Source organism: Plectropomus leopardus, chromosome 7, assembly GCF_026936395.1.
Source record: "Plectropomus leopardus strain MGB_pleo_1.0 chromosome 7, ASM2693639v1, whole genome shotgun sequence".
NCBI classification, from domain to species: Eukaryota; Metazoa; Chordata; class Actinopteri; order Perciformes; family Serranidae; genus Plectropomus; species Plectropomus leopardus.
The window spans coordinates 3,580,415-3,593,479 of NC_142182.1; the positions used below are offsets into that span (position 1 = coordinate 3,580,415).

Consider the following 13,065-nt stretch of genomic DNA (forward strand, 5'->3'; position numbering starts at 1 on the left):
TATTAAAAACGACAATGTTATAAATTTTTTTTAAAAAAAAAAGAGACATGGTGGGGAACCCCAGAAAACCCTCAAGGGGCTTGACAAGTGTGGTTCCCTATGATACTGAGAAGTCAAGTACAATCTTAAGACCTAACAATGAAAAGTTGGTCAAATTTCACGGAGCGAAATTGCTGATTGCTCAGTAAATTCACAGTTGGGTGACTTTCTTTTGAGTTGAGGGTAAACCTCGAACTGCGAGTAAAAGAAAAGGATTTTGGAAAGAATGGCTCAAGAATACGAGGAGAAGCTGTTATTTTCTCTCCCCCTCTATTTCTCTTTATTTTTCTCTCAATACTTCCCACTTTATCTCCCTCTGCTTTTATCCCTTCACCTTCTCTGTTTTATGTTTCACACTCTGAATCTCCCCTTCCTCTTTCTCCTCACTGTCCGCTTCTTTTCTCGTCTCGTTCTCTATCTCACTCTGCACGCCCACACGCTCAAACACGGATTGTTATGCTCGAAGAATAGCTCCTCGTACTTTAACCCCGTGTTGTAAATCCTTTATAGAGAACGTTGAGGTATTTCTAAAGGGAAGCGTGTATTATCTTAGAATTTGGCTCTTGTTTGTGCTCCTGCCTGGGCAGCGGGCCAGAGGTACAGTTTTTCTGTTCTGTGGTAGCTTTTCGCTTTGAGAGGATACAGGGGAAAGAGGCTAGCCGCTAGGAGGGATTATAGTGCAAACACACAAACATTGTGAAGGGCTGGAATAGACAGAACAGGCGTTTGTATTCAAATCAGCATTCAGCGTTCCAGCGCTTGTTTGGTTGGTACACTGAGCTCCTAAGATGCCCACTGCAGAATATTCATCAGAGAAATTAGCAAGGTTAACTCCAGAAATGTGTGTTGCCATGGCAGAAGCATCACTCGACTAAACGCTGTAGTGGCATCTAGACAAGGCAATATTGTTTTGAGAAAATTGACACCTGCTCCCTGCTGAATTTTTTTTAAACATTTTAATTATTTAAAACACTCAAAGTTGAAGTGGCAGGTGAAACAGTTTGTAAAAGACGATTAAACCTAAAATGGAAGCACTGAAAAGAGTTTAATTGCAAATGTAGGCAATGAATGAAGTATCACAAAAGTGTGTACTGAGTGAATTTATTTGAATTTTTGTGAGTATTTTGGTATCTAGGCTTCAGGAAAATCTAGTCTGTGATGAGACACTTTGGCAAATAACTGGCCTTTTCAGAAAGAGCAGCTGTCAATCATGCCGATCACTGCTCGTGAACTACAGTCAAACTGTCAAACTGATCAAATATGAATCAAGATTTTGTCACTGTGTTGCCTTTTCCTCACCTCAAATGTTTTTAGAAACATATCTTAGTGTACTGTTAATCTGTAAAATGAAGAAACCGTCGACTAACTGCTCTGGCTGGTGGACGGGGTTTAGGACTTTGTTCGACTGCTTCTAAAATAGCAGCTGGGTCACAAATGTTATCATTTTACAGCTAAATGGTGCACTAAAAATGTGTCTGAAAACAAGCTGAGAAAAAGGTTATGCAGTAAAATGCTGCATTACATTAGTAGTTCCTCTTACTCTCCATCACTTTCCCTCAGCCCTTGGTATTACGTAACAGCTGATGTTGCCTGATGACTCCTTTCTGTGAGCTGAGGGTGTCCAACTATTACTTTTATGTCCTTATGATATCAAATAGCAAAACAGCATTTTTTTCCAATGCATTTATAGATAATATTTGGAATGCAGAAATCATTGAAGCTGAACAGTACATAACAATATAACAATATGCCTAAAAATTAACTGCAATTATTACTTATTATTATTATTACTGCAAAAATTTGTTTATTTGACAGTTTTCAATAAACTTCTGATAGACGACTAAATCTATAGAGATGTAAGCCTACGCATACTTTCCAATAATATATATTAGAAAAAGTAAAACTGCGTAAAAATTGCGGGCTACTCCGTTGAATGCAACCGCACAGATTGGCCGTCACACCTGTCAATCATGGTGGAAAATATCTCATAAAAACCAAACATCATAAAAACACAAACATCAGGGTGATGAGAACTACCTTCAGTGACAGAAACCTTCTTTGGGAAAAATGTATTCTGTGTGAGTTTTTAGTTTGGCCCGTGTCCGATTCACTCAACAGGGGCGGGCTTTACGACCTATACTGCAGACAGACACCAGGGGGTGATCCAGATCGAAAAGTCACTCTTTGGGGAGCTGTCATGTTGTCCATCTGTATAGTCTGTGGGAGCACGATGAGGAGACGGAGGGGCATGATTTTTTTCAAAGACTATCTGTGTCATGTTCTACTGTCAGGATAAAGTGAGAGTTATAAAAGTACACTTTTTGTCATATTTGCTAAAAAAGGCTATCCACTGTAGCTCCAAGTTGAAGGATCAGTGGAAAGTGTGACAGGTGTTAAAATCGCCAGAGGGTGATAAATTGAGCTGGAAGTGTCAGCTGATGTGTAATCCATGAAAGCAGCGGAGCCGTCAGCTGGAGAGCAGAAATGAACGCAGAGATATCAGTTGAAATAGTTTTAAGATTTTAGCGGCGGCTGGTCACTCGGCCACACACGGAGCTCATTGACCTGTGACATGCCCCTGTTACCAAACCTTTAATATAGTACAACTAAAATTACCATATAGATTTAACTGTCAAAGCATGCCAGAAGGCTGCACACTTGTGCCGCTTTCATGGGAGCCAAATCTGAATATTTATTTCATATTTCATGAGCCTGTCATGAAGCGCGCTAGGCCTGTGTGGACATTTTTGACAGCCTCCACTTTCAACAAACTGCAAAATGATAAAAAAAAAATTGGAAAAATAGCAGGCCCCTGGGTAGACACACTCAGTGTGTTCCTGTGATACGTTTCATTCATACTAATTCTATCAAACAGGCTCAGTCACAGCAAGGATTAAATCCCCTGTTTAGAGGAGAGAGCTTTAACTGGCATGTAGCTCCTGAAAATACCCATACCTTTATTTCGGGTCCCTGCAGTCACTAATGTGTGCGATTTTGTGTGTTACAAAGGTGTGGCAGTGTGGCGGCAGCGTGGAGGTCCTGCCCTGTTCGAGGATTGCACACATCGAGCGTGCCCACAAACCCTACACAGAGAACCTGACAGCCCACGTGCGCCGTAACGCTCTGAGGGTGGCTGAGGTCTGGATGGACCAGTACAAGAGTCACGTCTACATGGCCTGGAATGTTCCACTGCAGGTAACAGACGGTACAGGTGTGTGTGACGGGAGGTTGAAACCGTGATTGCTTGATGTCAGGGGCGTGTCTAGGGAGTGGCCTGGGGTGGCACGGGCAACACTTGAAATCTGATTGGCCACCCCATGTGCCACCCTATTATGACTGGCCCAGTCAGTTTGAAATGTCGACAAGTGAAATTAATTTTCATTCATCAGTGTAATTCAGTCTTAAACCTGAGAGGCAGCAAGGTGCCAGAGTAATGCAAAACCTGACTAATTTTACAAACAAATAAACTGATTCAACTATTAAAAGTTTGCTCTCACAAGTTTATTATTTTATGTTATTTTTTTGGCCGTTTGATTTTGTTACTTTCCATCATACTATTAACTTTTGGAGGAATAATTTCTTGAACAAAGTACAGAAGCTTTATTTTACATTTGTGTGGTGTCACTCTGTTGTGTTGTGATTGGTAGGTCTGTCTGTATTTTAAACCAAACTGTAAATAGGAATATAAGACACTGCAATGTTAGTAATTAAAGTAGGAATGAATAGCAGAGACAAAATTTGTAAATGTAGTCCCACTTGGGCCACCATATAAAAAATGTATGGACACGCCACTGCCACCGCAGGTGTCTGCTCCGCTCTCATTCCCTGCCGGTGTCCCCGCCGGTCTCTCTGCCAGTGTCTCTGCATGTTCACTCTGTGCTCATTCTGCGCCGGTCTGTCCACCGGTGTCTCCAGATGTCCACTCCACTTTCATTCTGCACCGGTCTCTCTGCTGGTGTTTACGAATGTCCGCTCCGCTCTCAATTTCCACCGTTCTCTCCAACAAATGTCCCCGCCGGTGTCCACTCCGCTGTCACTCTCCGCTGGTGACTCTGCCAGTGTCTCTGAATGTCCACTCCGCTCTCATTCTCCGTCAGTGTCTCCAAATGTCCGCTCCGCGCTCATCCCTATTCACTTCCTTCTGCTCTTAATCACACATGAAATACTTATGTTTGTTTTCTGAATGTCCGATGGGCATTCTGGTGTTGTTTTTCTTGCTCAAATTTGATTTTGTTCTATTTCATTTGTCATGTTTAAAATTAAGATCTAACTAAAAATGGTTTAGGGGGCCACCTGGCATCCCATCAAAACCTATAACATGAATTCAGATGTTTGTATTTTTTTCCCTCTGCAGAAGTCAGGAATAGACATTGGGGACATCTCTGAGAGAAAAGCCCTGCGCTCCAGACTCAAGTGCCGACCGTTCAGCTGGTTCCTCTCCAACATCTACCCCGAGCTCCGGTCCTACAGCAACACCGTCGCTTACGGAGTGGTGAGTTCATTTTTACTCTCAGTTCTTAGGGTTCCCAAATATATCCAGTCTGCAGCCTTGATTTGAGTAAAATCATTTGTCGTTGTGCTGAAAACACCAGCTCGTTAATTAAAGTACGCTGCTGCTCTTCTGATGCCCACAGGAGCAAGTCCACAACAGTCTGGATGCCAGCCCACAGTCTGAGAAACACTACACCACACACTCAGTCCCACTGGTTGCTACACATACAGAAACTCCTCAGAGCAGGACATAAAGTATTCACCACTATCTGAATTCATTATGAAAAAGAACAAGACACTCCTTTAGCTCTAAAACTTAATTTGCCTTTGTTGTGGCAGGTTGCCAGCAAGGAGCGGTAAAAATATGTGAACATATTTCCATTTGTCTTTTCTCTTGTCACATTTCAACCAAAAAGGCAGCAATATTTTTTCAAAGACCCTTAATGATGTGCTCCCACAAAAATACATTGTTTTTTTTATTTTAGATAAAGCTTTGCCGTCATAATTTTCAAAGTTGTGATTTTCCCTTTTTTTCATCATGTTACTATTTCTACTTTTGTTTGAATATTTGGGTTCACTCTTTGCAGGGGTGTTTTTGGTTAGGTTTTGTTTAGCCCAAACAAATTTTTCGGTTGCTTGGGGGCAGAGGAATACGACATTAAGCAGGTTTACAGATTTGCATGAAACTTCTGTGATATTTTCAAAATGTTGTTTTAACACAATTAAGAGACGACTGTGTTTCCACTGAGCGATGTTCTGCACCGGTTCCTGTCGACAAGCATATAGCCATTGCATCATATGACTCATTTATGCAAAAAAAAAGGGTTTGTGAGCTTAAACTTTTATTGCAATTGTTTTTTGGGTTTTTTCCCCAAAATTGACATGTTCCTTTAAGCATAATTTATATTTGCAGTGTCAGTTAGCATGAAATTTAATGGAAACCCATCATATCACAGAATCCTAAAAAAAAGCTTACATATGAAGTTCCACATCCACATTCTCATCCACCAAATAATCAATACATACAAAGACTTTAGATTTCTTCCCATGGATACGGCAGGTTAGAGCTGTCCCCTCAGCTCAGGACGAGCTGCTCGGAGATGGCTTAGTCGGCCATAAAAGAGTCAGTGAGAGAGTCAGTGAGGATTAGATGACCAGCATGTTCTCGTCCCAAGTCGTCACGTCGCTGCTTTTCAGTGGACTTTCATGTCTACATATTACGCTCGAGGTATCATTCTGCGTCTGCTGTTGACATTCAGGGATGATGCTACCATGACGTCAACATATATACATATATATACATAATAACACCGCAAATGATTCTGTCCGGCTGTGTTTTAGATGCTGTCCTGTGGTATATCATGTCGATGTAAAAGGTGGCTTTTGGCATCGGGATCTCGGGCATCGGGTATTTGATGACTGTGGAATGGGTTTTTTTTATGTTTTGCTTTCATTGCGGTGTCCCAGTCTTTGTTTATTGTTTGATCAAAAAATCTACAGAAATCAACCAAAGATCTCTCAGTTCTGATCATGCAATAAGCACCAAAATGTCAGTGAAACAGCAGCCCTCATCATGACTAAACATTTCCATTAAAACTGAACTTTTTCAAGTTTTTCAAGCTGTAAAACTTTTCCATTAACGCTCAGTCTAATTGCATGCACAACACGTCATATATGCTTCTCCTCTGTAAGAGCTCACTTCAAATCCCAGCAGCGGGGTATTGAAAGGGCGAGCCTTTTTCGCCACTTAATTTCTGCATGGCTATTCCTCTCTTCAGCTAACGTCTGTGGGAGGACTTTGCATAATTGAAAAATGACAGTAATCTGTTGAAAGCCGAGCAGAATTATCCCACCGCCCCGACTGCCCCCGCCGATAGACGAAGAAAAATGAGTACTCCTCAGCCGAGTCCAAGTACTTATAATTTAATAATTTAATTTTTGATTCAGATTTTTGATTGCAGTCTCATTTTAACCTTTTAAACTTCTAACTTGAGCACAGATATAGTTTGAGTCATCTGTCTTCTGCGAGCCTGAGTGCAGGCTGAAAATAACCATCATACAGAGCCAATTTCCTTCAGGCTGAAGATCTTATTCTTTCATTCTTATTGACTCTGCATTGACTTCAAGTGTCACTGATGTCACCGAAAAGGAAAAACATGTTATGAATTGATGGGGGGGGGGGGTTCGGTTCAGACAGCAGCCGAGTCTCTCGCTCTGGAAACAGCTTCCGTGTCACCTCTTGTGTTTGTTGTTCAATAAACACTTCAATCACCGTGCGGGCTGGATGGAGGTATTTGTTGACACTACTGAGCATGTGCGGGGGCTCGCCTTTGAATGCGCGAGATGAAAGCGTTGCCACGGTGACATCTGAGAGATTTAGATATGAAGTTTACATATTTGACAAAAACGAACTCTCGCAGGAGATAGCGGTTGGAGAGAGTACAAGTGTTTCAGCGTGACACCATCTGTGGATGTTGTTTACACACTCATCTCTTATTTAGCATGAAACAAAAGGCTGCCTCACACTATCTAAATATTGACCGCCATGGATGTATTTTATCAGTATTTGTCAAGATGTTGTGAATGCAACACTTTCGCACAATTTCACAAACTTTTTTTGTTTTCAGATGTTTTCAGATTTTTAGATGTTCCGAGGTCATGACAGATCTCCTCAAAAGCCTACATGAGTTTCTGCAAATCAGCATGAGTTCTTTAAAAATGACAGCAGGCAATGACAGAAGAAAGGTGGTTGTTGTTCTTTTGTTTACATATATATGAGAGAGAGAGATGTTTTTGTCATGACTACAGTTGAGTAGGTAAGAGTGAATACAAAACAAAATCTAATCCACAGGATGAAGAGAGCCCTCTTTAAACTTAAATTTTTTTCTCAATTTAGTGGCAAGTATTGCCACTAAGAACTGTCCAGAAAGTCTTCATGTGAAAGAAACACCCGCTCACACAACTATTATTGCAAATAAAACTTATAAAAAATAAAATAAAATAATAATAATAATACCATCATATCCCACACATCTTCTTTGAAAAGTGCTACAACTGTAAAAGGCCAAATTCAGAATATTTAAGGGAACATGATGTTTATTTGACCCACTTCAAAGTCAGAATATTGTCACATTCAGAATAATAGGGGAATATTGGCGTGCATGTGACCAAAGCCGGTGTTATTTCTAGGAGACGGGTTTGCAATCGTAGCCAGCCCTGGATGCTTTAAGACAGCAGGGCTGCTGAGTGTCCTAACTAAAGAACCAGAGTTTGAGCTTTTGCTTTGACAAACACTCACCTTACTGTTGTGCCCTTGAGCAAAATACTGAATCCCCACCAGCTCCAGGACTGCCGCTGTGCGGCTGAGTCTGACCCTCACTGTGAAACAGGGAAAGAGGAAAGAGAACTTCCCCCCGAGCAACAATAAAGTATCAGATTATTGAGCCGCTCTAATAAGTGTGACAGCAGCTTGAGATATTGTGAAATAGAAAGCTGAGGCCGGCCTTTAATAGTGGATGAGGAAGTGTGCAGAAACCCCCCACAGGAGTGTGTGTGATGTGACTGCAGAGGAGCGAGGAGAGGAGGAGGTGCAGCAGGTGAAGTGGTGGAGTCAGTGATCTATCCAAACGGGGACAGTGGGACCACTTTGATGAGTCTTTTCTCTCTCCTGTTCACTCATTGTAAACTCTGAATTGGCTAGTTTCTGCAGGAACTTGGGGATATTTTTATGGGTGCTGGCATAGGGATGGAAACCCAGTTCTATTGAGGACCCTGTTGGGCTTTTTTCAAAACCTAAAAATCGATAAAGTTTGAGCTCATCGATACTGCTTGAGTCCCGTGGGTCCTATAATGTAACAATACATCTCAAGTCGAGTCATTTAAATCCCATCACTGGTCTGTATAAATTGATGTCCAATCAAGTTTTTAAATACAATTGAACTGCTGACCGACAGATATTGAACCAAGCAAAGAAAAAATCTGGTGGTCAGCTGCTTGCAAGGATGAGTGAACGTGCCGAGAGGTCCAAAGATTGGTGACATTTTACCAGAGCAAAAGATGAGGCGGACACGAAATGCAAAATATGTTGCAAAATCATTTCTTGCAAAGGGGGTAACACAATCTCCATGGCCCAGCACGCCATCATTGTGCATCAAATGAAACCTAAATGCAGAACCGTCGACTGTCTTCAGGTTGAAAAAAGCTCCTTCAACTCTGTCAGCTGCTGCTGTTGCTGCAGCACAGCAGGCAGTCTTTATCATTATCCGCTCACAGCAGCGGTGGTAAGCACACCCAAACTTTGTAGCGAGTCCCATCAGTTAAAAATAGTAATCCAGTGTTGAAATCTGAGTTGAAATCGGCAGGATAAGAGCTAATTAGCTAAATAAATGAGGTTGCATAAGGTGCAGCACAGAACTTTTGCATTTTTATAACATCAAATCACTTCTTGCTCCCCATCTGCAGTTCTTCGTAACGTCATGTGCAAACTACCTAAATCACACCCATAAGGCTCAGCATGAATCTGGACCCAGTGGAAAAGCAGGCAATAAACCCTCGTGTTCATCTTTGAAAATTAATATTTGTCTGTTTGCAGGCGTTTATGAGGACTGGTAGAGCAGACCTGGGCTCTGAACACAGAGGTTGAATAGATAAACAGGCATTACTATTCAAATCACCACCTTTAAAGGTCACCTGAACAGCAGACTTAAGATGACCACTGCAGGGTGTTTACAAAGCTGTGGAGGAAAAGGTGTAAAACGTGAGACTCAAAACACAGCACATCCTGAATATTTCAAAGGCATATTCAAGCTTTCTGAGTCTGTATTTGCATTCAGGTAACTGATTTCACCGAAATTACACCAGCGCATTAATAATTATTTTCACATTAACAGAGTCGACTGAGACGAGAATGTGTTGGTATTCTCTGCACAAGAAAGAAAATGAAATAGAGAAAAGGACCGGGTACCAAACGTGAATTCTGTCGAATTGAAAAGAACCGTGCAGTGAAGATGAGGCAAACATGTCAGACAAACTGTTACTCTGCTACAACATGGAGCAAAAGCAAAAGCAAACATTTGAAATAACTACTAATAACTGAGCAGGGTCATCAAATAACACATAAAAAACATCACAGTTGAAGTCTTTACCTCTCCACACATGTAATCCAGGCCAACTCTCACAAACTGCTCCAAACCACAACTGACAGGGTTTGATTTTTAATATCGGACTTGGCCTAAAAGTGTGTCTAGAGGAAAATTGTAGTGATTCACAAAAGTGCTACAGTTCTTTTCATTCCAACCGGAGAACGAGCACCAGGAAATTATCCGTTTTTCATGGCAGACTTCTTCACATTCACCTCAAGCAGCACTCGTGACATCTGACCTTCTCTTCAAACTGCCCGACAGAGACGGTGATAGAAAAGACTCCTGGACCGCACAGATACAAGATTCTTGTATACCACATGTTCCTAAATCAGATTCTTATTATGCATTTTTCAAAAAATAAAACATAAAATACATGAACCTTTCTTTTAACTGTCCGAAGGAACAAGGACAAACTGAAGTATATTGACTGTCCTGTGTTAATTAACGTGCATTGTACAATTAGTATATAATCCTCTGTGGACTGTAGCCAAATTAAAGGAGTAACCGACCATCCAAAAAGTACAGATGCTTTTCCTTTTTGAATTATTACTCTGCAGCTCCAAAAACAGCTGAAGGTTAGTGCAAAGTGTTGTTATGACTTTCTCCTGGCAGGCAGTAATTAGCCGGCAGTGGTTCCATTTGTCTTCACTTTCGCCACACAACTAGAGCCGTGTAGTGCACCACTCAGTCATAATGGAATAATTAATAATGTGGAGACAGAGAGAAAGACAGGGAGATCTTACATATAAAGGTTTGAAACATTGAAATCATATTTAGAAATTAAACCAGATACATGATGTTGGCTTAAAGGAATATTAAGACATTTTTGCGTCAGTAGTGAGATGAGAAGATTGATAATAGATATGTTTAGTTTAGCAAGAAAAAGAAACGGGGAAACAGCAAATGTGGCTGCATTTCATTTTATTCAACCACTTTAGATGAAACCACACACACCATCGAGTCTTGACGTCTGGCAGCCATCCTTGTCATGCTTCAGTGGGTGTGGTTGCATTTAGAAAAGGTTGGAAAAACAAAAGACCAGTGATAATCAACTTTCGGCTTGCAGGAAAAATCTGGCCCCTAACAGGGTGCCAGGCGGCCCTGTAATTATTTTATAATTCACAATAAACAATTCACAGAAATAAAGTGATTCACACTGGGAATTGTTTTTGAACATTTAGTATACATGAAGTGCCAGAGTTCATGAAGCAGCATCAAAATAGAGCTTGTTTATAAAATAAAAAAAGCCAGTGGAGCATCCTCTGCCCCCCCCCCAACAAAGGTCCTCGCTAAGCCCCTAATTTCTTAAAATTTCCTAAAATCCCAGAAATGTCCTGAAATCCTAAAATGTCCCTAAAATCCTTGAAACGTCTTAAATCTTAGAAACAGCCTAAAATTCTAGAAGTGTCTTAAAATCATAGAAATATTCTTAAAACAAATCCCAGAAACATGAGTTTGGCTGCTGCAACTGGCCCTTGGCCAAGAAAAGCAAGTTGAGTGTCTCTGCAATAGACTCAGCCTTTACAAACAACTACAAATTCAAATGGAAAAGCCCAGAATGACACCCAGAAACAATTTAATGCATATTTCTTATGCTTTGATGACTGTGGGATCAAAAATTGCAGTTTGAATGGGTTTCAGTGACACATTTTTGCACTTTATAATCTGAATGTAACAATTTAGTTTCCACAGTGTATTTTAGACTTACTGTAGGAGCTGAACTTGAAATTCTAAGATTAAACAAAAATACACAATCTTGCCAAATGTATGCCATATGCATGAACACAGCCAAAATGAACAAAAATGAAGAATAAAAAGTGCGTAGAAACAGTCCCTAAGGGTTAAGCAAATGTAAAAGACAAATTCAGCTGATATTAATCCGTCGGTCTTTTAGAGCCTTTACAAGAGATGAGCTGCTGTTTTTATTTTCCGATGTTTTTGTGATGAAATCACAGGCTGTCGAGCTCTGACAGCCCAACATTGCATTAAGTGAGGAGAGTGATTTGTTTAATAGTGCAGCAAATTTGATGAATAAATGTGTGTATGAGAGAGAGCAGCGTCCTCCACCTCTTTCCTTTCCATTTGCGCTCTGCCATCACAAGTCATATATACGCTTGTTAAATCCCATCTGCTTAGAGTTTCATCATAATTATGGATACATTAAATACGTCACTTTTTTCACATTCACTTTCCCTCCCTCGCTCTCTTTTTCACCTGTGTTGTCTCTTCTCTTTTTCCAGTTGAAGAACAGTCTAAGAGACAACCTGTGTTTGGACCAAGGACCTGACAACGACAACATCCCCATCATGTACCTCTGTCATGGTATGACGCCGCAGGTCAGTGGGCTCTCACGTTATTCTTTTCTTTTCTATCCTAAAAATTAACATAAAAAAGCACAGAGAGCTCTGAGGAGAGGTTGTCAGCAGTGGATAATTGGTTTACTTCACTGTTATTTTAAACGAGTGATTTCGAGAGAGCAACCGTTGCGTAAAGTTGCATTATAGTAGCAGAGATGGTTGAGTGATATCTCTTTATTCATCAAAAAGGCTGTGCAAGAATGTACAGCATGGTGTCCTAGTTTCAAACTTCTTCTCCCAAAAATAAACTCAATTCTCATTATTATGAAACTTCACATTGACATACACCATGTGTCCAAAAGTATATGGGCTCCCCTGCCTTAAGTTTGCTGTTTTTCAAGGTAAGGCTTCCAAATCAGGCAAATTTTAACCCTTTGAAATCTGAGCAAATTGGTTTGATTTCTGTCAAAAAGATGAAAGCACCAGGTCCCTTTAAAGTGTCTGAGTGTTGTGAGTTGTTGAATTCGGGGAAACCTGTAAACTTTGTGAAAGTCTGTGTGCAACAAATGATTAATTATTTGTCCCCTGTTGTAAATTCATCCTCCGCTGATGAAGGGGGTGTCAGAAAATAATAGGGGCGGCTATTTCGATGCGCACCATTTGTCAGCGGTGTATTTTGGCGTTTAGGAGAGTGGTTGGCAGCTCATGGACCGTGGTTCAAAGTTAAAGGTAGAGCCCTGTGTGGGATTGTTTTCTTGATCCCACTCCTGTCCGCTTTCGCCAGATTTCTGACCATTAACGCCGGCTCTCAGATGTTTGTGTTTCACTCTTGAATACAGACCCAGAAGTGGTCTGATCCTGATCCGCCACAACTCCCCACCAGATCAGAAAATTTTCTGTTGCTGATTTTACACAGGTTAGTCCCAGTGCTGCTGCTGGCCACCAGTCAGATGTAAAATTTGAGATGAATGGATGGATGGACGGACCAATACTTTATTTGTCCATGTGGGGAAATTTGTTTGCAGCCTTTACAGCTACAGTCACCTGACACTTCTATACTGGCATAACAAAAAGGACACATTATTAAACAAACCACA

The 13,065-nt window shown here is 40.9% G+C and overlaps 1 protein-coding gene across 3 annotated transcripts in view; it reads left to right on the top strand.

Moving 5' to 3' along the window:
- The window catches only part of galnt18a (UDP-N-acetyl-alpha-D-galactosamine:polypeptide N-acetylgalactosaminyltransferase 18a), a 166,447-nt gene that overhangs the window by 122,411 nt on the left and 30,971 nt on the right, over positions 1-13,065 (top strand). For all 3 annotated transcript variants that reach the window (XR_015776941.1, XM_088079671.1, XM_042496204.2), the window contains exons 7-9: positions 3,049-3,234; positions 4,394-4,531; positions 11,912-12,007. Coding sequence is in view for 2 of the 3 variants with exons in the window: in XM_088079671.1 (XP_087935797.1) it covers positions 3,049-3,234; positions 4,394-4,531; positions 11,912-12,007 (420 nt within the window). In the remaining variant the exon portion in view is untranslated. The remainder of the gene's footprint in view (positions 1-3,048; positions 3,235-4,393; positions 4,532-11,911; positions 12,008-13,065) is intronic.